A 27,737-nucleotide genomic window follows, 5' to 3' on the forward strand; every position below is an offset into this window, starting at 1 on the left:
CTCACTATTTTATTTAAACGGCTAGAAATCTTAGAGGGTAGGTCCCCTCCCCATCCCCCAAAACCCCAAACAATAGTGATTTATCTTTCTCCAGTTTAGAGCAAAGTGGTCATGCGCCTTTTCCTGGATTATCCACAGGGAAAGGAATGGAGGTGACCTGATAATGAGGATAATAAAAACAGGAGGGGGGCTAAACCTATCAAACTTGCATTACTGTTTTGGGTAGACGGATCCTATAAATCAGAGGAGCCTTTTTTTTTTATAAACAGGTAAGACATATAGGAATCTTGCCCTAGAATATGAAATAAATTGCAGTGTAATTTAAAACGGAGTCCTGTAAGAAAACAGTATACAAGAAAAAGAAAGGATACGTCCAGGAGATCCACGATGGTCTTACATGTCTCCAAACTGAATCCATCAGACTTGATGTCGGTCTCTGAATAGGACAATAGGAGTGAAAAAAGAATTGCAATTACTCATCACCTCATTTTACTGAAGTCACATGTGACATTTGTAGTTACTTTGCTTTACATTTTGTATTTGCTTGTCGTAACACGATGCAGTAGAGCATAAATGTCACCGACCCTTTCTACCCCTTCCTACCCCTGTCCAGTTTTAAAGCGCAGCTGTGCTCAGACAATGAATGTTCTGCATATTCTTAACCAGCAGTAAAAAAAGCTTTAAAACAAGCCTTCATTATTCTCTGCGGCTACTTGTAGTGTGAAGTTATTCATCCCAAAAGACCACAACTCTAAGGCTAGATTCACACTGTAGCATGTGGTGCAGCTCACGTTTGAATGGGCCGCTGTACCTGCGTTTCTTGAATGCAAAAAGCCCTTGACCCTTTTTTGAAAAAGCAGTTGCATGCAGTCTGCTAAAAATCAGCGCATTTGGGAACGGTGTGGGAACGTGTCTGATTTTTTTACATTTACACACCCCCAATATTGTAAACCTAAGTGTTGAGGCCGAGCTCCACCCAAAACGGGAAAGCCCCGCTTGTCTGCCTCCTCCCCCCTCCACTGCCACATTTGGCCCCTTTTGGTGGGGTTGGTGGGCAGGTTTACCTGGTTTTGACAGGTACCCCCCCACTTCCGTCTCACTTTGCTGTGGCAAAGTGAGCCCCCCTCGGCCTTCCCCCTTACAGTCAGGCCATTCGAAAAGCCCAGTGCGATTCACGCATGCACAGAAGGAAAACAGCTGTGAAACCACTAGGCTTCACTGCCGGTGATCTGCCGATATGGTTCCGGCTAACGAGAAAGTTCCTTTAAGGACTGCGGGGAAGTTGTGTTTACATACAGCTCTCCCCGTTCTTCAGCTCCGGGGACCGATCGCGGGACTCCAGCGGCGATCGGGTCCGCGAGTCCCACGGCCGTGGTCACGGAGCTTTGGACCGGGTCGCGGGAGCTTGCCGGCGGCGCGCGCGACCCCACCCCGACGTATATCGGCGTGAAGGGGTTCTTAAGTGGTTAAAAACCATGTTAAATGGACTGTAGTGCGTTTCTGCAAAACTGAAAACGCACTAAAAGTGCATAGGTGTGAACCAGGGCTTAGTGTAATTCAGACAGAATCAGTTCTGAGATCAACTAGAAGATAGGGCAGGTTTATAAACACGTGTGCTCTGATATGGAGAGAATACAAGTAAATAAAAAAGAAATGTTTGCCTAATTATACCAAACTTTGAAATTTACAGATGCCCATTTCTGACTGCTTCTCTATAAGAATAAAGCTCATTATGTATGTAACATATAGGCACAGATTTTTTTTTTTTTGTAGTAAAATGTTACTAAAAAAATCCCCTTTCCATCTCAGTCTTCAGACAGTTATGATTTTCTAACACAAAAACTGTAAATACGTCCCGTGACATACCCAGACTTTAATATATTTTATGTTCCTAGTGGCCAAAATCGCTATCGCGTTAATATTGCATTAATGAAACGTAAACTCCCATGGATCATGCTGAATGAACAAATCGTGAGTGTCCTGCAAAACAAAATCCCTTTTTGATAAAATAGAGTCCCCCTAGCTTGCTTACTTAAAGGTCCCCGATGTACGGAGTTGACTTCACAGATGATCGATGGAGGATCCCTGGATAGATTCATCCTCCCCCCTTTTTTTTTCCTTTTCCTTTACCTTGTCTCTTATTCTTTTCGTTGCTTGCCAATCTTGGCATCATGTCTTTACAGTTTTCCTGTCTCCCATCTTACCTAGATATTTCGGTGCCTACCTGAGGGAATGGAGTCCCCCATGTGGGACGGTTTTGGAGTCTGGTAGTGGACAGAGCCTTAGATCAGACATTATAGGACTGAGGCTCTCTCACAACCTAGACCAGTGGTCTCCAAACTGCGGCCTGGGGGCCAGATCCGGCCCTTAGCTTGCATCTATCCGGGCCTTGGGTTATTATTCCTCCAACTGACACCAAGGATGAGGCGCCATTTCTCCCACTGATACCATTAATGGGACACTATTTCTCCCACTGACACTATTAATGGGACACTATTTCTCCCACTGACACCATCGATGGGGCACTACTACTCCTGCTGAGACCAATGATGGGGCACTATTTCTCCCACCGACACCGTTAAAGGGGCACTATTTCCCCATTGATACCAACCACAGTGCACTATTCCTCCCATTGACACCATCGACGGGGCACTATTCTTTGCATTGATACAAACCATGGGACACTGTTCTTCCTGCTAAAATCAAAAATTGTAAAACTAACGATGGAGAACTGTTTACTCCAGGGGAGGGCTGGCAGCCTTAGGCCTGGGGGGAAAGTCCAGTCAAGTGGCCCATTGAACTGTCGAATGAGCTCACCATCCGGTCCCAGGGAGTTGTAGTTTCCTCTGCGCTGCTCTGTTTTCTACCCACCGGGAGCTTAAGCGTGGACTACAACTCCCAGAATGCAACAGCTAATGGCGAGCCACTGTGGCCATGCCCCCGGCCCAACTTCCTAGTGCAGAATAAAGAAAGATGGTAAAGGAGAGAGGCTGCCGACGATTATGAATATAAGTTAGAGCGGCCTGGGAGGCAATTGCCACCCTGCCCCCCGGCCCAGCCCTCCCCTGGTTTACTCCCACTGATGCCGGGACATTTTCTACTCACACTGGCCACAGTTCGGCCCCTGTAAAGTCTGAAGGACACTAAATTGGCCCTTTGTTTAAAAAGTTTGGAGACCTCTGACCTAGACCAATCTATAGTGGCTACGTTTTAATGTTATAATCCCAGGGTTCTTCTGTTTTGCAGAAATATTATCCATAAGGTGAATGGCTGTCCTTTAGAGGTCATGAGGTAATAACTGTGGTGGATGAGCTGATGAAGAACATAAAAAAGTACAGTTGTTAGGTGTGGGCAGGATAGGCTTCTCTGAAGAGGAGGTCTTTCAGGGAACGTCTAAAAGTAAACAGAGAAGGAGATAGTCGGACAGATTTGGGTAGGGAAAAGTCCTGGAGGCAAGTATGGCAGGAGGTGAGGAGGAGCTAGAGAGCAGGCCGTCTTGAGAGGAACGAAGAGGACGATTTGGTTGGTATTTTGAGACTAGGCTAGTGATGTAGCTGGGGGCAGAGTTGTGGATAGCTTTGTAAGTTATTAGTACATGGATTTTGTTCATTGGGTGAGTGGATGCCAATGGAGGGATTGGCAGTGAGGGGTGGAGGACACTGAACGGTTGGTAAGGTGCATGAGTTTTGTAGCAGCATTCATGATGGACTGAACGGGGGAGGGGGTAGTCTATGTAAAGGTAATTCAATGAGGAGGGAGCTGCAGTATTCGAGGCGAGAGATAACCAGGGAGTGAACTAGGAGCTTAGTTTAGAGGTGTCATTGGCTAGTAAGGGGGCATGTTGGAGATGTCTGCAGGTTGAAGCATCAAAATTGTGATTCTCCATTTTTTAGGTTTGTTCTCAAATTTCCATTGCAGATAATACAAGTGACACACAGGATTGATACTCACGTCTGGAAATGACCTTCTGTAGAATTCCATGCAGCTCGAACGCTGAGATCTCCTTATCCTGGCAAAAGAAGATTGAACTGTCAGAAAAAAAATTGTGGAAGAGTTCGAAGAAGCCCATGACCCAAATACTCACATTCAGCCCATGAGAGAAATATTGACCAGAGTGATTGTGGGCCCAGACAAGTCAGCTGATCTGTGAATACCATTAATGTTGTATAGGGGGCCACAATTATAAGAGAATTATCCATTGCATGATGCTATCAAAGTAGAAAAAGCAATAAAAGCAATACTATCAATCTGAGACAATGGGGTTGATTTACTAAAGGCAAACAAGTTCCTTTGCAAAGCACAACTTCCCTTGCAAAGCTTAGTGAATGTGGTAACATTTCCCTTTGCAAAGTACATCCAAACATGTGCAGGAAAAATAAAAAAGCAGCATTTTTTTGGCACATGTTTGGATGATGGAAGTCAGCAGGGCATTGCCTCATTTACTAAACTCTGGGGAAAATTCCCTTGCAAAGTCTTTAGTAAATCAACCCATGTAAGGCCCATTGACTATCCTTCAATTACAGAAGATAAGGGCCCGGATTCACGTAGAGCCGCGTAAAATTGTGCGGGCGTAACGTATCCGATTTACGTTACGCCTCCGCAACTTACACGGGCAAGTGCTGTATTCTCAAAGCACTTGTTCTGTAAGTTGCGGCGGCGTAGCGTAAATCGGCCGGCGTAAGCCTGCCTAATTCAAATTTGGATCAGGGGGGTGTGTTTTATGTAAAACTACTGTTACCCGACGTGATTGACGTTTTTGCGGAACGGCGCATGCGCCGTCCGTGGAATTTCCCAGTGTGCATTGCTCCAAAGTACGCCGCAAGGACGTCATTGGTTTAGACATGAACGTAAATGACGTCCAGCCCCATTCACGGACGACTTACGCAAACAACGTAACTTTTTCAAATTTTGACGTGGAAACGACGGCCATACTTAACATTGGCTGCGCCTCATATAGCAGGGGCAACTTTACGCTGGGAAAAGCCTAACGTAAACGTCATAACTTTACTGCGTCGGCCGCGCGTACGTTCGGGAATTCGCGTATCTAGCCAATTTGCATACTCGACGTGGAATTCGACGGAAGCGCCACCTAGCGGCCAAAAAAAAAATGCAGTTAAGGTCCGACGGCGTAAGAGACTTACGCCTGTCGGATCTAATGGATATCTATGCGTAACTGATTCTAAGAATCAGACGCATAGATACGACGGGTCAGATTAGGACTTACGACGGCGTACATGGCGCTGCGCCATCGTAAGTCCTTTGAGAATCTGAGCCTTAGAGTCCAAACTGTTCAGTTAAGCTCATAGGTTACAAAACTTGGCAGAGTCTGTACCGAACACTCTGCCAGGTTCCTTAGGTTTAACCTATGTGCTAGATACACACAGCAAACCAGGAATTCACACTAGAACAAGAGAGAGAAAATATATAGGAGAGGCTGACAATGAGAGGGAGATGGTACAAGTGAGAAGAGGAGAGAAAACAGAGGACGAGAGAAAGAAAGGGAAACAAAAAGAGAATGGAGGGGGAAAGAGGCAGATGTAGAAAAAGACAATAACGTTTGTTACAAATATTAGCGAACATTTGCGCAGTCTTTTTGTACAATCAGAAGGTATACATGTTTATTTGACCACAGCAGTCCTTCCCCAGCTAAACCTGCTTGGGAGGGAAGACTCGGTCCTCCCTCTATCAAAGGCACAAACATACAAGTCTACCCAATGCCAATATGCACGTCTATGGAATGGTCATACTGACGCAACTGCTAAAGGACTGAAAAAGATAAGGCCCCTTTCACACTTGTATGAATTGTCCCACGATTTGTGATGGCCAAAGTAGCATGACAAGTAGGGATGAGCTTCGTATTCGAGTCAAACTCATGTTCGAATCGAACATCGTATGTTCTATCGTTCGTCGAATACGTTCGCGCCAAATTCGAGTTACGTTTCACAGACCATAATTCACTGCGGCATCGCTGGCTGATGATTGGCCAAGCATGCACTATGACCCGCATGCTTGGCCAATCACAGCTTGCAAAAAACGGAGAGCCATAATTGGCCAAAGCCAGGGTGGCTTTGGAAAATTATGGCTCAGGGGGTTTAGTACACGCCCCACACTATAAAAGGCCGCCTGCAGGTCCGCTTTGTGTTGTGTGTTGCGGTGGTTAAGAGAGGACAGAGAGAGTGTCATTTTTTGCAGGTAGATAGAGCAGGCATGCTAGTCAGTTAATGTTACAGTGTGTAGAGGATATATATACATCCCAGGTGTTGTACATATATTTATACATTGTATAGTTTAGCTAGATCAGTTCTTCCTAATTTACTGGCAGGCAGGTGATTGTGCTAGCTGCAGTATTCTTACGTGGTTTATTGCCTGTGTCCTCTGTAGTTTGCACCTAAAGCTACTTGGTGTGTACTGGCCGTGTGCTCTGTAGTTTGCACCTAAAGATTCAGGAGCAGTGATTTTAATGATGCTTAAATAATAAAAAAATTTAAAAAAATGAAAAATTCCTTCAAATATTGTACCTGCTGGGTGTCTATAGTATGCCTGTGAAAACGTCTTTGAGAACCGGGGTCTTGCCCGAGGGAAAATCTATCAATGGGAAAAAAGTTTTAAAAACTGTATTTTTTTCAGGAGTCCTGAAAAAAAACGACTGTTTTTAAAACTTTTTTTCCATTGATACATGTTCCCTGGGGTAAGACCCGGGTTCTCAAAAACATTTTACAACAATAACTTGCATATTAGGCTTTAAAATTAGCACTTTTGAATTCGAACGTTCGAGTCCCATAGACGTCAATGGGGTTCTAAAGGTTTGTGGGAGCGTTCGGTCCGTTCGAAGGTTCTGGTGCCAACCGAACGGGGGGGGGTGTTCGGCTCATCCCTAATGACAAGTCGTTTCCCATGATTTTCAATGACAACCATTCATATTAGTATGACTTTAAGTCGTTCCGACTTCAAAGTAGTCCCTGTACTACTTTGGTCCAATTTTGATGCCACTTACACAGGCATTCCCTGAAATCGTGGCAAAATCGCAGCCGCGAATTGCGTTAAAATCACCCGACTTTGGAGTTGCAGTAGTGTGAAAGGGGCCTTAGAGAGAAAGACAAATGGGAAGATAAGAGATAAGAATGGTTTGGAAGACTGAAGTAAGAAGATCCTGGATTGACCAGTTAAATAACAGATTTCAATCAAAGCTCTGAGTTTTTTCATAACCAACACACACGGGTCATGTCTGGGAGGAGAAAGACACACGGCATTTTCATGGCACATGCAGGATGAAGCTAGCAGTAGCCAAGCGAGTAGAAAGGAATAGGAGAAATAAATTCTAGAACAGATCTTATATCTTCCAAATAGACGAATCTAGAGAACCCATGAGAAGGTGATTAAAACATTCTATGTAAGGGACTTGGTATTATAAGGGCATCATGTTAAAAAATGGTGGTCACCTTTAAGGTAAGTCATATAACTACAGCGCTCCATTAGTAAAGCCAGGAAAATATGGCACAGCTGTAGCTGCCATGATGGTTTGGCATCTTTAGCCTCCTGGGGATAGTTATATCATACATATTATGATTTTATACAGACCAGTGAAAGCAGCTAACCTACTTTATGGTCAAAAGCACATGGACTTCTCTAAAGTATTGCGTTTAAGTGACACCAGTAAAGGGCACTGGTAATGCTACAGCATACTAAGACACTTTAGACCAGGGATCTCCAAACTTTTCAAACAAAGGGCCACTTTATTGTCCATCAGAGGGCCGGATTGTGGTCAGCAGGGGCAGAACATGTCACAGGCCCAGCATCAGTGAGTATAAATATGGCCTTGAGGTTGGTAGCCAATAGGCGGAGGTGTATTCCCCCTATTGATAGGAGGTATAGTATCCCATCATTGGGATCGATGGAAGATATAGTGCCCCATTGTTGGTGTCAGTGGGACAAATAGTGCCTCATATCAGTGGGAGGAATTGTGCCCCAGGGGCCGGAAAAAGACTAGAAAAGGGCAACATCAGGCCCACGGGTTGCAGTTTGGAGACCCCTGCTTTAGACAGCTTGGGGAAGACCCTTTTCTGTTCCAGCATCACTGTGTCCCTGTCCACAAAGCCAGCTCCATAAAGACATGGTTTGATGAGTTTGTGTTAAAGGAATTTGGACGGCTGGCAGAGAACCCCTGACTTCAACCCTACTGATCACCCGTGGAATGAATCGTGACTGCGAACCTTTTCAAACATCAGAACCTGACCTCACATACGCGGTTTCACCGGAAGAGGCACACATTCCAACAGATAAATTACAAAAGTATTTTGGAAAGCCTTCCAGAGGAGTGGAGGCTGTTATGGTCATAAAGGGGAGAAACTCCATATGGAATGTCCCAATTAGCACACATAGATGTGCCCACAATCTTTTGGCCAAATAATGGAGCATTTCTACGGAGCACCAAAAAAAGTGGTCGCCTGATCTTCTACTTTTGCAGTTTTGTTCAAACCTGTGACTTGGCTGCTTCCCTTCCTTTTCATGTGAGGGTCGGGGGTACAGATTCTAGATTGCTAAGCAATGGGTCACTCAGTGTAGCAGATGCAGCACATGGGAGGAGAGGACAGCATGGGCAGGACAGTAGAAAGAGCACGCAAGCGTAAGAAGCAACCATACCTCTGGTGATATCTATGCCAATTGAAAAATCAAACCAGAACACAGGGTTAGTTGGAAAATGGTGGATGAAGCTTCAAAATGAGGCCAGTATAACCTACAGTTCTCTTACCAGTGTCACTTGTGCATATCAGAAAAACAATGAGGTGGATTTACTAAAACCGAACATTCCAAAACTGGTGCAGCTCTACATAGAAACCAATTGGCTGCCATTTTTTTATTCCATCAAAGCTTAATTCAACAAGCTGAAGTTAGAGGCCGATTGGCTCCCATGCACAGCTGCACCAGATTTTGTACCCTCCAGTGTTAGTAAATCAACACCAGTGTATTGTTAGTTTATACATGGTTTAAAGCTGGACTCCAGGCAAACAGCTAAATACACAACTAAAATACATATATGGAACGTGTTTTACTTGTCAATTCATCTACGATATTTATCAGTGTATAACACGCGCTATTCCCACTGAAAATATCGGGCAAATCATGGGTGCTTGTTATACGCCGATAGTGTACCTCGGAGGGAAAGGAGGGCGATGAGCGCCGGCGGAATTCACTGAGCCGTCATCTCCTGTTTACTCGGCTCTCACGTCACACACACAGTCCTGCCTCCGACATCGGCATTGGACCAGTGTTCTGTCTATCACAGGAGCTGGTCCAATGCTGTGTAGGTGACTGCCGACTGAGAGCCGAGTAAACAGGAGATGGCGGCTCAGTGATTTCCTGCACTGCGTTGATGAGAGATGGTGAGGCTGCAGATGGGCATTAATCAGGCTGCATTGATGGGAGATGGGCTGCAGATGTGTGCAGATCCGGCTGCATTGAGGCTGCAGATGGGCACGAATCAGGCTGCATTGATGGGCACTGACCATTATTTTGCTTCAAAGTGGTTTATTTAAAAAATACTTTGGGCCTGATCCACAACGAGCGGGCTTAACTTAAATATTCGGATTTAAGTTACACTGCCGCAAAATCTCTACCTAAGTGCCCGATCCACAAAGCACTTACCTAGAAATTTTGAGCGGTTTAACTTAAATCCGTCCGGCGCAAGGCGTTCCTAATTTAATGGGGCGAGTCCCATTTAAATTAGGCGCGCTCCCGCGCCGGACGTACTGTGCATGCTTCCGACGTTATTTTCCCGACGTGCTTTGCTTTTTTTTACGTTGCGCCGGGTTTTGAGAATCGCGACGGGCGAAAAAAAATAAAAACGAGTTGCGGCGGGAAAAAAAAAAAATGACAGCGACGCGGGGTAGAAGGGTCTACTTTTACAAGGTGTAAACAGTTTAGACCTTGTAAAAGCAGCCCTAATTTTGCGACGGCAAACTAATACTTACAGAGAAAAAACGAAGCGTAAAAGCTTCGTGGATCTCCGTAAGTGCTAATTTGCATATCCGACGCTGGATTTCGACGAGAAATGCCCCCAGCGCCGGCCGCGGTACTGCATCCTAAGATCCGACAGTGTAAGTCCCTTACACATGTCGGATCTTCTGCCTAACTATGAGAAACTGATTCTGTGGATCAGTTCCATAGATAGAAACAGGGATACGACGGCGTATCCCTTTTGTGGATCAGGCCCTTTATTTTTTCCTGAAACTTCCCTCTTAAAATGAAAGTGCGTGTTATACGCAGATAAATACGGTATAGATACTTACCATCCAGTCCTTAGATTTTAAACAGTGCTGCCAGGCTGGTGACCTAATGTTTCTCTGATGTAGTTAAGCAATGCAGCTTGGTCACCTCTCCTCCCCTATCATGGATAGCAAATGAGCAGTAGCCTACCAATTAGCCATCCCTCTGCTCTCCATTCGAATTAGCATGTTCCTTGTGAGAATAGATGCATACAGCACACCTGATTGGCTCCAAATCCCATCCTCCCAATCTCAGTGTTGCTGTACATGTAGAATACAAGAGGCCGACACCAAATAAGGTTCACATATTTCAACCTAGAATTTCCTTGCATTAAAAATAGATTTTCTAATATTTAAATCCATAACTGTATTAACCTTTTTTTTTTTTTATATCTGCCTGGAGTTTGGCTTTAAACCATCATTGCAAAATTTACCCAAAGGCAATTTTGCACACAACTCTCACATGTATACATGTTTGCTGTATAGACCTATAGATTCCTAGTGGTTATCTTTACATCAGGGACCCCGCTGATATAAAATGTATTGCAGTATAGATCAATACATACACAGCACTACAAACCAAGAAACACCACCTGTATCTTTCAAGAGGAAAGGTACCTTCTTCAATTTACTTATATATTTGCATAGCTTAAATGTGTGTTTGCTAACCATTCGGTGACTGCTGCTGCTCTCTGCCAATCCCTTCCCCTCCGCTCCTCCCAGGACCTCCACAGCTCTCTAGCTACCTTGTGACCTCCTCCCATGCTCGCCTCGCCTCCAGGACTTCTCCAAAGCCTCTCCCATCCTCTGGAACTCTCTGCCCCAGTATGTCTGTTCAGCCCCCCTTTAGGCGATCGCGGTTGTTATAAGCAAACTTTTCAGGCTGCGATTCAAATGCTTGGAGCACCCTGGTTATACACATTTTTCAGAGAATCCTACCCCGCATCCACCTAAGAACTGTACCCGAGTCACCTCCATCAGATCATACCCCGCAGCTATTACCTTTTGTACCACCTCCCCCTCCCTTTAGATCAGGGATGCCCAACCTTTTGAAGAGCGAGGGCCACTTAAGTGACTTGGTAACCGGTCGCGGGCCACAATGAGTGGAGCAGGCGGATGACAGGTCTGTGTCCACTCTGCATATCTAGAGCAAACACGGACACAGCCCACTCTACTCTATGGGCCCTTTGATTCGGTCAACCCAGTCGGAAGGGGATAGCTCCCCTTCTGTTTTTTTTAGGGGATCGGATTGAAGGTAGGTGGTGCACCTGCGATCAGTTTGAAAGAAGTAACCACTGCAGAACAGATATGCCATAATTTGGTATCAGTCCGCCTGTGACAGGAGCCAGTGCTATACAGGAAGCATCGGCTTATGCGCCTCTGCCCCACGGTCACTTGCTTTTTCTTCCACCAGCTTCATTCACAACACTGATGCTCTGGGAGAACGGATCGACGATCCACAATCTGGGCTTGCCAACTAGCCATCCAAGAGCAGGAGGTCGTGGGCCACATCAGAGGGCTCCGCGGGCCACATGTGGCCCCCGGGCCACTGGTTGGGCACCCCTGCTTTAGATTGTAAGCTCCATGAGCAAGGCCCTTCTATTGCTTCTGTACTGAACTGTATTGTAATTCTACTGTCCCTCCTTTACATTGTAAAGTGCTGCATAAACTGTTGGCGCTATAGAAATCCTGTATAATAATATTTGCTGCTCTGAAGGAACGGACAATCACACGTGTATCTGTGTCTTTAGGTGTGTTCAGTAGCTGTGTCAAGAAATAAATAATCGAATCTTCTATCATGTCTGTGTATATTAATTAATCTGACCCCGCCCATAGACATAAAAAAAGTCATAGACAAAGCCCCCGTAACAAAGAATTCTCAAAAAGGAAAATGTAATGTATAGAAAGAGTATAGAACTCACCTCGCCCGCCAGCTGCAGAAACAATCTTCTAAAGTTTGCATCAATGTGATCTTCACTGAGATCAGGCTAAAAATAAAAAATAAATGCTGTGACTACAGTTCAGATTATACGAAGGAAAGCATTAAAATAGAACCATAATGTAAACACTAACATTGCGACTACACGGTTCCTATAAATACGTAATACTAAATAATGCCAGGATCCCCCTGGCACTGGTCACATGACCAAATGCCTATTGCCTATGAACTGGCCATATGATCCCTGCTGAAGAGCAGAATAAGCCAGGGGACCCTTCTGCTGAGATCATGAGATGTGTGCCCTGTGCCGCAGCATTTAATTACATGGCTGATACCGGATGGAGCTTTAAGCACAGACTTTTGATAGAATGGTAAGAATATCAGGAGTCTTTGACAGGTCCAGTTTTGGTGAAAAGTCCAGTGCGGTTTCCATTCAGCGGTTCAGACGCGATTCAGGTGGGAAATGGACACTGAAATCCTGAAAAACTGAACCGACTAAAAAATGCACAGGACCCTTTTAAAATTTGCACGACAACCAGTCCACATACACTATGGCCCGGATTCACAAAGACTTACGCCGACGTATCTACTGATACGCCGTCGGAAGTCCAAATGTGCGCCGTCGTATCTATGCGTTGATTCTTTAAATGAGATACGCCCGAATTTTGCAAAGATACGACCAACGTAAGTCTCCTACGCCGTCGTATTTTGGGTGCATATTTACGCTGGCCGCTAGGAGCGCTTCCGTTGATTTACGCGTCGAATATGTAAATGAGCAAGATACGCCGATTCACGAACGTACGTACGCCCGTCGCAGTAAGCTATGCCGTTTACGTAAGGGGTACGTCCGGCGTATAGTTATTCCACCAAAAAGGAGGCGCAGCCCATGCAAAGGTATGGACGTCGGAACAGCCGTTACGTTCACGTCGTATGAATGGAGCCGGCTTATCTTAGGGAGTAAATTCAACGTGATTCTGAGCATGCGCGCGCATGCGCCGTTCGTTCGGCCATGCATTTACATGGGGTCACGCTTCATTATAATACTACACGCCCACTGCCTTGCTACTTTGAATTAGGCGGGCTTACGCCGGCCATTTTACGTTACGCCGGCGCAAGAAAGGGAGCAAGTGCTTTGTGAATACAGTACGAGCCGCTCTATGTTACGTCGGCGTAGCGCATATCAGATGCGCTACACTGCTCTAAAGATACGCCAATCTCTCTGAATCTGGCCCTATATTGTTAAAAGTATTAGGATGCCTGTCTTTACACACACATGAACTTTTTTGGCATCCCAGTCTTAGTCCATAGGGTTCAATATTGGAAAGGCTGTCCACAAGGTTTAGGAGTGTCTATGGGAATGTTTGACCATTCTCCCAGAAGCAAATTTGTGAGGTCAGGCACTGATGTGGATGAAAAGGCCTGGCTCACAGTCTCTGCTCTAATTCATCCCAAAATCGGGTTGAGGTCAGGACTCAGGCCAGTCAAATTCCCCCAAACTCGCTCATCCATTTCTTCATGGACCTTGCTTTTTGATGGAGGGGGGATTATGGTGTGTGGTTGTTTTTCAGGGGTTGGGCTTGTCCCCTTAGTTCCAGTGAAGGGAACTCTTAAGTCATCAGCATACCAAGACATGTTGGACAATTTTATGCTCCCAACTTTGTGGGAACAGTTTGGGGACGGCCCCTTCCTGTTCCAACGTGACTGCACACCAGTGCACAAAGCAAGGTCTATAAAGAGTCCTGACCCCAACTCAATAGAACACCTTTGGGATGAATTAGAGCAGAGACTGCAAGCCAGGCCTTCTCGTCCAACATCAGTGCCTGATCTCACAAACATGCGCTTCTGGAAGAATGGTCAAACATTCACATAGATACACTCCTTAACCTTGTGGACAGCCTTCCTAGAACAGTTGAAGCTCTTATTACTTCAAAAGGTTGGCCAACTCAATTTTGAACCCTACAGACCAAGACTGGGATGCCAATAAAGTTCATGTGCGTGTAAAGGCAGGTGTCCCAATACTTTTGACAATACAGTGTATATGTAAACTGGTTCCATTAAAAGCCAGTCTGGTTCACATGTTATGTGAATCAGATGCCGTTCAAAACACATCCAATTCACATATATGTGAACTGTTTGGGAAAATAAAAATGTGAGCAATATTTGTAGTTGGCCAAGTTAATATATTTAGAGGGGCAAGCTCTCAAAAACATTTACATATATTGCTTAAATATCAGGATATATGTCCCCAAGAACTGAGGTCAGGGGATTACCTACCCATTTTTAAACAAGTAACCGCAGGAAAAAACAATGGTGCACACAGGTTAAGAGTGAAGAATTGTCTCTACAGCCAAAATGGTTTACAACAAGTTGGGACACTTCTGTCGTATTGAGGTTCAAATGATCACCCTCTAGAGGAGTCAGAATCTGTCTACATGTCACAAGCGATGTTCAAACCAGATGAATGAATGAATGAATGAATGAATGAAAAACTTATATAGCGCGGCACATGCGAACTGAATCGCCTCTGGGCGCTTGATGTTTCGTGTCTCATGACATCAAAAGAGCAGAGTTTTAATCTGTCTTCTGAAAGTCAGGTGGTTTTCCTCCAACCGAACGCTGGTTGGTAAAGCGTTCCATAGTCTCGGACCTTGAAAAGCAAACCTTCTTTCTCCTTTGGACTTGTATTTGGTTTTTGGCACCTTGACCAGATTTTGGTCGCTGGATCGCAGAACGCGATTAGAATTGTGAGGTTCTATCTTGTCGCAAAGATATTGCGGAGCCTTCCCATGGATGCACTTATGTGTCAGGCAGAGTGCTTTAAATGCAATTCTGTCTTTTACTGGCAACCAGTGAAGGGTTCTCAGCGAAGGTGAGATTGATTCCCATGTCCTTTTCCCAGTCACCAGTCTGGCGGCCGTATTCTGTACGACTTGCAGACGAGCGATTTGGTACTTTGGGAGCCCGAGGTAAAGGGCATTTGCATAGTCCAGTCTGGAATTCACGATTGTTCCCACCACGACTGCTACGTCTTCTTTGGGGATAAATGGAATAAGTCTGCGTAGTAGGTGCAACAAATGGTGCGATCCGCTGACTACTGACCCTATTTGTGCGTCCATTGTCATGAAGGTGTCAAAAATGACTCCTAGACTTTTGACTTTGGAGCTAGGGGTGATGCTTTGGCCCAGAATGGGCGGCGGTGTCCAGGTTGTTGCCAGTTGACTCTTGCGGCTGGCGTGAAACATAAGAAGTTCTGTTTTGGAACTGTTGAGTTTAAGATAACTCTTAGTCATCCAATTTTCTATCGAAGAGAGACATTTCTCTAAACTGAGATGATGATCCTTTTTGTTGCAGATGCGAAAATACAATTGCGTATCGTCTGCATAAGAGTGATAAAGTAGTTCTTGGCTACTGATAATATCAAAGAGAGGGCGAAGATAGATGTTGAACAGTACCGGTGACAGGGGGGATCCTTGGGGGACTCCACATGGCACCGTGCGTTTTTCCGACGTGAAAGATCCCAGTTTCACTGTTTGTGATCGGTTTTCAAGAAAGGAGGAAAACCATGGTAAATCACCTTCTGCGATTCTGGCTACCTCGGCCAGTCGCATCAGTAACATTTTGTGGTCTACTGTGTCAAAGGCTGCGCTTAGGTCCAGCAGAACCAGGAGACAGGATTCTCCCTCGTCTGCGGCCTCGAGGGCATCGTCCCATATTTTAAGTAAGGCCGTTTCTGTCCCGTGTCCGGGACGGAAACCTGATTGAAATGGATCGAGTAGATTGTGGGTATCCAGATGCTGTTGCAGCTGTTGTACCACTATTTTCTCCATTATCTTGGAGAGAATATTTAGGCCTGTTATGGGGCGGCGGTGAGTTGGGTCCTTGGGATCCAAGTTAGGTTTTTTCAGGATGGGCTGGATTGTGCCCTCTTTCAGCAGGGATGGCACTATGCCTTCCTTAAATGACTGATTTATAAGCTGTGTGATGGGAGGCGCCAGAATGTCGGCGCATTCCTTCAGCAGCTTGGTGGGAATGATGTCATTGGGTGCTGTGCTGTTCCGCAACGCACCAATGATATTTTTGGTGGTATCGATGGAGATGGGTTCCAGAGTGAACTTAGTTGATTGTAGAAGGTTTCTGTTGGTGTTTTGTAGTTGATTGAAGAGGGGGCTGAGGGGGGTATTATTTTGCAGAATACTTACCCGGATTCTTTCGATTTTGTCGATGAAGAAATCCGATAGTTCATTACAGAACTCTTGGGTGTCTGAATTGGGGACTTCAAGACATCCCGGATTCATGGTCTGGGTGACCATCTTGAATAGTTCTCGGGGGCGGTTCATGGCGCTGTTAATCGTCATAGAAAAATGATGTTTCTTTGCTTTGAAGATTTCTTTATGATATTGTGTTGTTATTGCCTTGTAGATGATGAGGTGATCTTCTGAAGGGCTTCTTTTCCAGGCGGCTTCCGCCCTTCTGCGCTCTTGCTTCAGTAGGGATAGCTGGTTGTTGAACCAGCCGGACTTTTTTTTCCGGATGCGGACTTTGCGTTTCGGTGCTACTAAGTCGGCTGATTGTAGCAGAGCTGCATTTATGGCATCCAGTGTATCTGAGGCTGTTAACTGAGGATGAATAGTTTCGATTCGGTTTCCCAAGGTAGATTTGAAGAGTTCTGAATGGAGCTTCTTCTGAGATCTAGCCCAGTGTATTGTCACCGGCTTGGGTGCTTTTATAACTGGTGGAATTTTGGAAATTATGAAACTAATTGCATGGTGGTCTGTCCATGGCAAAGGTTCATTTCCCAAAATGTTTATTTTCAGATTTTGTCTGAAAATTAGGTCGAGTGTGTGACCTGAAGCATGCGTGGGACCGCATATAAGTTGCTGTAGTCCTAATCCTTCCAGGTGATCGATGCAGGCATCCGCAATGGGATCCTGTGAGGAGTTGGCCCACAGATTGAAGTCCCCGAGCAGCAAAAGATGTTTGCTGTTAAGGGTATAAGTGGATATGAACTCCGTTAATGATGGTAGAAGCTGCGATTTTGGCCCAGGTGGCCTATAGCAGAGGAGAATGTGAACAGTCTCCTGGGGGTTAGTTTGAAGTTGAAGAGTAAGGGTTTCCATAAATGGAAGAGGATTTTGAAGGACCGGCTTAGTGATTGCAATATGAAACTTATGGATCACCGCCAGGCCTCCTCCTCTTTGCCCTATTCTGTTTTCCGTTATAATTCGATAATTTTCTGGCACCAATTCTCCAAGAATGGTGTTGCAGTCGTCTGAAAGCCAGCTTTCTGTGATAAAGAGGCAGTCTAGATCGTTTTGTAGTAAGAAATCGTGGATTTCTGATCGGTGTTTTACTGCCGATCTTGTGTTGATCAAAGCACATGATATGTGCTTGAGCTGGGTTAAATGGTTGAAATTTTTGATGGTCGATCGTTGATCGAATCTCAAAAGTTGGTCTATTTTTAAGGCCTTTTTGGTGACGGCTGGTAATACTGTTGCGAATTGTCTCAGACCCCAAATCGTTTCTGCAGAGTATCGCAGTTTAACCATTGTTGCCAGTCACCGGGGGGGGGGGGGGATTAATTGCAATAGAGGGAAGATTCGCTGAATCCTCTCGCTTGGCCTTGGTCCAGAGGAAGGCAAAAAACCCTGGCAGTGCTAAGCCAATTTGCTGCCGCAGGGAAAAAAATTCCTTCCTGATCCCTGAAAGGCGATCGGACGAAACCCTGGATCAAGTACTGTTTGGAATGGGGGGAAGGGTGTCACTGTAGCTGAGGAGTACCAAGATGGCCGCCGATCGGGCCACAGGCCTCAGGTTTGGGGGCTGTTTGGCTTGGTGGGTATGAGCTGGTTGTTAATCCAGGGGAGGATGGGATCCTCCAGGGATAGGGGATGCATCAATTGGGATTTTGAAGCTGTTTATACCCATCATTTTATTTACATTAGGGTTGTCCCGATACCGATACTAGTATCGGTATCGGGACCGATACTAAGCATTTCCCAGAGTACTTGTACTTGGGGAAAATGCTCCGATACTTCACCCGAATACCTGACTTTCCCTGTATCCTCCTTCAGTTCCCCCCCATCTGTTCTGCTCTCCCCCTCCACGCTCCGTGTCCCCCCTCCATGCCACTGCTATCCTCCTGGGTTCTGCTCTCCCCCACCATGCTCTGTGTCCCCCCTTCTGTACCGCTGCTATGCTCCTTGGCTCTGCGCTCCCCCTCCATGCTCCATGTCCCCCCCCGTGCCGCTGCTCTCCCCCTCCGTGCCGCTGCTGTCCCATTCCGTGCCGCTGTTGTCCCCCACTGTCCCGCTGCAGTCACCCTCCGTGCCGCTCCACTCCCCCTCCGTGCCGCTGCTGTCCCATTCCGTGCCGCTGCTGTCCCCCTCCGTGCCGCTGCTCTCCCCCTCCGTGCCGCTGCTGTCCCATTCCGTGCCGCTGTTGTCCCCCACTGTCCCGCTGCAGTCACCCTCCGTGCCGCTCTACTCCCCCTCCGTGCCGCTGCTGTCCCATTCCGTGCCGCTGCTGTCCCCCTCCGTGCCGCTGCTGTCCCCCTCCGTGCCGCTGCTGTCCCCCTCCGTGCCGCTGCTGTCCCCCTCCGTGCCGCTGCTGTCCCCCTCCGTGCCGCTGCTGTCCTCCTTCATGCTCCGCTCTCCCCCTCCATGCTCCGTGTCCCCCCTCCGTGGTGTCACTCTCCATGTCCTCCTCCTCCACCCCCTCTGTCAGGATTGAGAGCGGCGGTAGGAGCCTCCGTGCCGCTGCTGTCCCCCTCCGTGCCGCTGCTGTCCCCCTCCGTGCCGCTGCTGTCCCCCTCCGTGCCGCTGCTGTCCTCCTTCATGCTCCGCTCTCCCCCTCCATGCTCCGTGTCCCCCCTCCGTGGTGTCACTCTCCATGTCCTCCTCCTCCACCCCCTCTGTCAGGATTGAGAGCGGCGGTAGGAGCCGCTGAACCCGGCTCCTACCTTTTCCGAATGAACAGAGTCAGTGATCACTGACTCTGTTCATTCATATAACTGAAACATAGTAACCTGTGTTTACAATGTTTCAGTTTATGAATGGATAGGAGCCTCTGTCTTCCCTCCATTCATTTTCAGTGCAGCTGAGAAAGGGACTGTCCTTAGTCCCTTTTCTGTCTCAAAGGGGAGATATCAGAGGTCTGTTAAGACCCCTGATACCTCACCAAAGCCCCCCCCCCCCAACAGGGCTGAATGAAAAAAAAAATTGCAATAAATAATGATTTTTTTTTAATGTAAATAATAATAATAATAATAATAATAATAATAATAATAATAAAAAACACACTAACACTACCCCCCCCCCCCCCAAAAAAAATCACTGTAAAAAAAAAAAAAAAAAATTGTACAAAATAAAAATTGTGTAAAAAAAATAAAATAAAAGCCACTGTCACATGACATTAAAAAAAAAGTATCGGTATTCGGTATCGGCGAGTACTTGAAAAAAAAGATCAGTACTTGTACTCGGTCTCAAAAAAGTGGTATCGGGACAACCCTAATTTACATCCTTGCTACTAAAAACGTACATAAAACACTTCATGAAAACTATATAATTTATAGGTAACAGCTCTTTAAAATGCTGCCAGATAAAATGAACTGAAAAACAGTCAGAGTAGGGATCCCACAACCCCCATGCCTGTGCAGGGCTGTATGGAGTTTTAAATAGAAAAAAATAAAAACAAAGAGTCGGAAAGTAAACAGCTCCTACTGTGCTCTATTAAGGTACTCTGCAACGCAATTGCAACCAATATTAAAATTTTATTTGTAAAATAAAGATTTTGTATAACTATAAAAAGGATATGAAGTACCAATGAGTGTTTTTTTAACACTTTCAGCAGCTGGTTTAATCATTTACTTACTATGCAATTTCTTTATCTTTTAATCCTTGCCTGTTCCAGTTTAACTTTAATGCCGTGACTGCAGCCTCAGGTTTCCTGTTTCAGGGTGGTTCATTTCTCTTGCTGCATCCTATATAGAGCCAGCTTTGCATGCAGGGGGTAGAGTTTGTGTCTCTCCACACTGTTGGCATCAATAAAAACACACAACCCGTATCCAAGGATTGCAAGGCACTAACCTGCTCCCCCCTCAAATATAATAGGCCGACTTGAGACTGCACTGTCCATTGTTAACTCTTTCTAGTGAAGGCCAGAAGTTCAGGGAAGCAGCATTAAGAGAGCAAGACCCAGCAGCACTGTGACTTGTAAACTGTAAGTGCTTGGGTAAGAATTTGAGCAAATAGTTTATTAGGGATTGTTCATTTTATTGTGTTCAATGTGTTACGCTAAACCAAACGCTGAGGGTTCAATACTACTTTAATGTGAATGATATATTTTAAAAGATATAAAAGTAAATCTTACTTCGTCAATGTTGGCCTCGATCTTATCATCCACAACCCTGAAAGCATTAAGATTGATCAGTTAGACGAGGTTAATTAAACAATGCATGACATTATGGGTGTAAAGGGGATTGATGTCTTGGGTGTAGAAGGCTCACTGGTGACCACACCAAAAATCTCTCACTGGATAAATAATTACCCTGTAAATCCCTAATTACCCGGACATGTAGCAATACAAACATGTTATATTGCAGCTTACCAGTCCTTAGACCCCTTTCACACTGGGCAGTTTTCAGGCGCTTTAGCGCTAGAAATAGCCTCTGCTAAGCGCCTGAAAACCCCCTCCCATTCATCCAAGTGTTCACACTGGGGCAGTGTGCTTGCGGGAGATGTTATGAAAAGTCCTGCAAGCAGAATCCTTAGGGTGTATACACCATTCCCAAAACACCCTGCCCATTGGAATGAAAAGCGATTTGGAAGAGCCGCAACACAGACACGTTTAACCCCTTCTTTAGGGTTAAAAACACCCCACTGGTAGTCGAAAAGCGCCGCTTAAACAGCGGTAAATCGCCACTAAAACGAGCGGTGCTTTACCACTAATGGGGCCACGGCTCGGCGTGAAAGGGGTCTTAGATGTGGATTGGTAAAAAATACCTGTTGATCTTGCTAGAAGTTTAAGTGTCCTTGTCACTTTCTGAAAACTGAACTGAAAGCTCAATCAATGCAATTTTCCGGGAGTAATCCTTCCACTCCCGTATTGCGGAGAAGAAGAGGGGAAGACAGGTCCAGCATGAGTGACAACCATGGCTGCTGCCATAGATGTAGTACAGTACTTAAACGTAGCCACTCTAGGACAGGAATTGTTTTACTTGCATGATCACCAGGTGAAAAACAAAAATAAACCTAAAAAAAGGAAAGCTAAAGCAGCCACCACATCTAAGGACTGCAATATATATATATATATATATATATATATATATATATATATATATATATATATATATCACACACACACACAAATATATATACACACACACTGCTGGCTTCCCTCCTCTTCTTCCCACAGGCAGCTGCAAGCACACAATAGGATCCTTCAGGATTGAGAGTGGGGGAAGGGCTAGGTGAATGTGTCTTATGCATTGGTGTGCAGTAGGGCAGTGGAGGGCGTTAGCTTTTTTTTTATTATTTTTAAAAATGTTATTTAAAAAAAAAAAAAAAAAAAATGTTATATATTTTTTTTAGGAGCCCTGTTGGGAGGGCGTTGGTGAAATATCAAGGGTCTAAACAGAGGGAAAAGTGACTGAGGACAGGGCTTCCCCACACCGTTTCTTTGCTGCCTCAGCTGCGTTGGTCAGTGAACGAATGGGATGTGCTCTTTGCCCAGTGGCTTCCTGTTCATTCACAAACTGAAGCATAGTAAACATAGTTTACTATGCTTCAGTTAAGAATGAACACAGATTCACAGATTTACTGTGTTCATTCATGAATCCTCCCTAAGGCCCTGTACTCACGACCAAACATGTCTGCTGAAACTGGTCCGCATGCGTGGAAGCATTTTAAAGGCAGGCCGCCCATGTCGCCGCATCATTGACGCGGCGACACCGCGGACACGCCCCGCGTATTGTTTACGCGCGGACCTCTGTTTGATGGTGTGTACGGCCATCGAACAGAAGTCCCCGGGCAGACATGTCCGATGAAAACAGTCCGTGGACCGGTTTCATCGGACATGTTTGATCGTGAGTACTCGGCCTAAAACAACCCTCCCCCCTCCCACAGCAGGAGAGGAGGGAAACTGGCTGCACTGCAGGGGAGAGACAGGGAATGCCAGGAAGCACAGGGAATTGGCACCGCACAAGGGGATTAGGGTGTGCCCAGGCGCACTCAACAAACCCTGTGCGCATGCCTATGGTCACATGTACCAGCCCCTTCCTTTCCTTAATGAACACAATGAGTGAATGATACTGATCATCACTGTCTTCATTCAGAACTGAATCATTGACCACATGGGGCCCCATGTCAGGCTGTCTGTATTGGGCCCTGTGGTTTCTAACAGCAGCCCTGGTGACAGATCACAGCTCTTGTGCTCAATGTCTGAAATTGGTTCTTCTGCAGGCTGGTCAAACCTCAACCGCAAACCAAGTTATTATCATGCGATACTTACTGTGACTCCGCACACTTCTCTGAGAAAATGCGCATACAGAAGTCTCCCACTTTATGGGGCTCGAAGGTCGATGGTACAATGACATATTCCCCAGCTGGCAGCCGGAATCTGTTGAGAACCTCTCGGAGATTTATGAAGGTGTCTGAGCGATCTTTGGCCTTGTTCCGCAGGAAGAAATCTCTATTCAGATGAACATCGGTCTGTCCGCGCAGCTGCAACACAAGCAGGGCACCCACCAAAAAATGTGGCTTTAGATATATATAGTAACCACTTCAACATCGGGACAAATTCTGACTTCTCTCTCCTACATGTAAAAAAAACATTATTTTTTTTGCTAGAAAATTACTTGGAACCCCCAAACATTATATATTGTGTAGGCAAGAGACCCAGAGAATAAAATGGTGGGTATTCCGATATTTTTCTGTCTCATGGCATTTGCGCAGCAGTTTTTTAATTGCCAATTTTTGGGGAAGAAATACACTTGAATTTTTTTTTTAATGCAAAAAACACAATATAGGGCCAGTTTCACAAACAATTACGGCGGCGTAACGTATCCTGTTTACGTTACACCGCCGCAAGTTTTCAGCGTAAGTGCTTGATTCACAAAGCACTTGCGTGTAAACTTGCGGCAGTGTAGCATAAAGCCGTCCGGCGCAAGCCCGCCTAATTCAAATGGGGCGTGTACCATTTAAATTAGGCGCGTTCCCGCGCCGAACGTACTGCGCATGCTCCGTTTTGAAATTTCCCGCCGTGCTTTGCGCGAAATGACGTCGCCCCGACGTAATGTTTTGAACGGCGACGTGCGTTGCGTACTTTCGTATTCCCGGACGGCTTACGCAAAAAGAAAAAAAAAATTAAATTCCACGCGGGAACGACGGCCATACTTTAACATGTGCTGTCTATTTTTACACCACCTAAATAGCAGCCGTAACTTTGCGACGGGAAAAGCCGACTAGCGACGACGTAAGAGAATGCGACGAACGCGCGTACCTTCGTGGATTGCCGTAAACAGCTAATTAGCATACCCGACGCGGAAAACTACGCAAACTCCACCCAGCGGGCGCCGAAGTATTGCATCCTAAGATCCGAAGGCGTACAAAGCCATACGCCTGTCGGATCTTAGCCAAATGCCGTTTGAGAATTTCAAATAAAGATACGACGTGGCAAATTTGAAAGTACGCCGGAGTATCAGTAGATACTCCGGCGTACTTCTTCTCTGAATCTGGCCCATAATATCCAATTGCTTGGTAAAATATAAAAGATGAGGATATACTAATTACATTCCAGAATAGGTCACACACTTTAAAATTGCGTTCGCCTGCGGAACGGCGGCAAACTACAAACCTAGAAATCTCCATAGGCGATGCTTTAAAAGCCTTTACAGGTTACCAGTTTAGAGTTTCAGAGGTCTGGCGCTAAAATTATCCCCCCCCCCCTCTGACGTTCAAGGGCAACACCTCACATGTGTGGTGCGATTGCCATTTACAGATGCATGTGGGACCTACGTGCATGGTCACATTTGCATGTGAGCTCAGGGGAGGGGGCATGCGTTACATTTTTATTTTTTTAATGATTTTTTTTTTTATTATTTCTTCGATAAACAACTCTTGTAGAGCTGCACGATTCTGGTCAAAATGAGAATCACGATTTGTGATACATTTGCCTATATGTCTCAGTTTAATTCTCCCTGCTTGCCATTGTGATTACCATCCGGTTATTGAAGTGCTAATGTCCCCTCACTATTTCTAAAGGTTAATTGATCTATTGTGTTGTGTGAAGGAGATCTGTGTTTATGTGGCTTGTGTTAATTATTCTGATTGCTTCATTGTGGTAATTATCTCTCTATATGCGGGGTCGAGTTGTCTAGTTAATGTATTCAGTACAACTAGTAATCAGCGTCCTTGATGTCATTGTCTAAAGAAAATGTGTTTTCAGACTCGGCTCCGTCGTGTCTGCCTATAATCTGTATGGAAGCCCCAGTGTGAGGGGGGGGGGGCGGAGATTTGTCATTGTAACAGTTTTGGAAATGACATATAAGCTGTGTGATATAACATTAAAGTCTGTCTTGTTCTAGCAGTAAGCCTGGACTAATGTGTGGCTTAATGGGCGATCTCAGGAATATTCCTCCTCGTGGAATATTGGGGTGATGTTCTTATGGAAGAAGGGAATCTTTGACGGGGATATCATACCGATACCGTCACAAATTGGTTGGCAGCGGCGGGATTTTCCCTTCTACTCTCCTTTACACCCGGGATTCCAAGCAGACACTGGAAGAACTACTGGAAGTTCGTGGAAGGATTGCTAGCAACAAAACCGAACGGGTCATCATAGCAGAATCAATGGAGATAGACCAGGAGGACGGGATTGCAGCAACGCCAGCAGTACAAGAGATGGAGACACCAGTGATTCAGGAGGAGGAATCGCCAGCCAACAAGCTAATGAGAGAGAAGCTAGCATGGTTCGGACCGAACCCAACGCCGGATGTGGTGCTGAAAGTGATGGACCTGTTAGTAAACGCAGAGCTTCAGAAGGATAAACAAATAAGAGACGCAGAACTACAGGAGGCTAAAGAAATAAGAGACGCAGAGCTACAGAAGGATAAACAAATAAGAGACGCAGAACTACAGAAGGATAAACAAATAAGAGACGCAGAGCTACAGTTAAAACTGGCAGCAGTCCAACAAGCAGCCGCACATTCTCCAAACAGTGAGTACAGCACAGCAGACGCAAGGAAGATCCCGTTTAGCGCTTTTAAAGCTTTTGATGAAAAGGACTGTGAGATTGATAACTACCTGGCAGATTTTGAGAGACAATGTAACCTGCACCGAATAGCTAGAGGAGAGTGGGTTGCAATATTGTCAGGCAAACTGTCAGGCAAAGCTTCTGATGCTTTCCGGACCGTGCCAGATCAGGATATCCATAGCTACGCCCGGGTTAAAGAAGCGCTCCTGGCTCGTTATGCAGTAACCCCAGAGTCCCACCGACAGAAGTTCAGGGACTCACGCAAAACCACGAAAGACTCTTACGCGGAATGGGCATGCCAGTTGTCCCTGTCGGCCTCTAACTGGGTTAACAGCAGCCAGGCCACCACCGCAGAGGACATTTTGCAACTAATGCTCCTGGAGCAATTTTACAATCACATCCAGACGGACGTCAAAGATTGGGTGAGAGATCGCAGGCCCATGACTCTACCAGAGGCCGCAAAGTTGGCGGATGAATATGCGGATACTCGCAAGACAAACCAGGTCACACCACGGGTACAACCTCCACGACCAACGGTGCCCTCACACCCACCAGCCGCTAGATACCAACCTCCTAACAGACCGGTGACATCTAGCCCTCGCTATCCACGCCAGGAGGACAACGAACAACGCTGCTTCCGGTGCAAACAGCTGGGTCACTTCAAGCAGAATTGCCCCCTGAACGACAACACCAGGTCAAATTGGTCTCAACCGGGGTACCGCCCACCAGCAGCAGCCCATTGTGTAGACTCGGCTTGGGATCTCCAGGAGCTGGGTCCGGAAGAACCATTGGACACCATTTACGAAGTCCTCACGGTACAATCTGGTATTACGGACAACAGGGAACACCATTGTCAGCTGGTCATGGGCGACAGCCATGAGCCGGAGGGGCCCTGGAGGGAGCTGGGTTGAAAGAGGCACCGCCGGCTACCCCCCAAGAAGAAGAGGTCCTGGAAGCCGTATAACAAGCTGACCTGGGAGGAGAAGAAGCGACTGGAGGAGATGGAATCGCAGCGGGCGCCCCAGATGCGGGCCGAGATGTTCACCAAGGGCCCACCGGTGGCCCCTTACACCACCACCCAGTTCCTGATGATGAAGGACCACGTGGAGAGCCTGCAGAACACGAGCAAGCAGGAGCTGATCCGTGAGTACATAGAGCTAGAGGAGTGCATAAGCCGCATGGAGGAGGAGAACAACCACCTGAGGTCACAGCAGGCTGACCCCCCCAGGCTCCATGAACTGGAGATGGAGCTGGAGAAGCTCAAAGAGGAGAACTGGCGGCTGCGGAGGGAGCAGAGGGTGGCTGACCCTATGGGGCCCTGATTCCTCCCCCCCCCCCCCGAACTCTGAGCACCGGTGCTACAGCATTTCAACAAATATAACTTTTTCTTTTTATGAATCTCCTGTGATTGTCACTTCAGAGCCATAACCTGCCCCTCCCATAGCGGGACACCTAGATGGCGGCGCACAGACCCATTCGCCGTCTTCACACTGACTTCTGGTGACTTTGCAGATCGCACAAAGACTTGGGGACTGACCGGCGTGTGATCTGACGACCCGGTGGCATACCTGAGTCTGAAGCAGTTGCCAAGGGAGGTCAGTCACGCCAAACGGAGTTAACCTCGGACTAAAAGCTCTAAACCCGTCAACCCTACTGGACCAGGGAAGGTCCAACCGGGTTTTCCGGAGCAGGGAGAAAAAGGGGGGCCATTGTGATACATTTGCCTATATGTCTCAGTTTAATTCTCCCTGCTTGCCATTGTGATTACCATCCGGTTATTGAAGTGCTAATGTCCCCTCACTATTTCTAAAGGTTAATTGATCTATTGTGTTGTGTGAAGGAGATCTGTGTTTATGTGGCTTGTGTTAATTATTCTGATTGCTTCATTGTGGTAATTATCTCTCTATATGCGGGGTCGAGTTGTCTAGTTAATGTATTCAGTACAACTAGTAATCAGCGTCCTTGATGTCATTGTCTAAAGAAAATGTGTTTTCAGACTCGGCTCCGTCGTGTCTGCCTATAATCTGTATGGAAGCCCCAGTGTGAGGGGGGGGGGCGGAGATTTGTCATTGTAACAGTTTTGGAAATGACATATAAGCTGTGTGATATAACATTAAAGTCTGTCTTGTTCTAGCAGTAAGCCTGGACTAATGTGTGGCTTAATGGGCGATCTCAGGAATATTCCTCCTCGTGGAATATTGGGGTGATGTTCTTATGGAAGAAGGGAATCTTTGACGGGGATATCATACCGATACCGTCACACGATTCTTTTGCTTAGACTAAAGATC

General features: G+C 46.1%; 1 protein-coding gene across 1 annotated transcript in view; it reads right to left on the reverse strand.

The window, feature by feature from the left end:
• The window catches only part of LOC120937867 (calpain-2 catalytic subunit-like), a 145,237-nt gene that overhangs the window by 16,961 nt on the left and 100,539 nt on the right, over positions 1–27,737 (reverse strand). The window contains exons 12-16 of the mRNA XM_040351393.1: positions 22,708–22,919; positions 20,569–20,605; positions 12,185–12,250; positions 3,952–4,009; positions 372–436 (exon numbers count right to left, since the gene is read on the reverse strand). Coding sequence (XP_040207327.1) covers positions 372–436; positions 3,952–4,009; positions 12,185–12,250; positions 20,569–20,605; positions 22,708–22,919 — 438 coding nt within the window. The remainder of the gene's footprint in view (positions 1–371; positions 437–3,951; positions 4,010–12,184; positions 12,251–20,568; positions 20,606–22,707; positions 22,920–27,737) is intronic.

Source organism: Rana temporaria, chromosome 4, assembly GCF_905171775.1.
Source record: "Rana temporaria chromosome 4, aRanTem1.1, whole genome shotgun sequence".
Classification (NCBI taxonomy): Eukaryota; Metazoa; Chordata; class Amphibia; order Anura; family Ranidae; genus Rana; species Rana temporaria.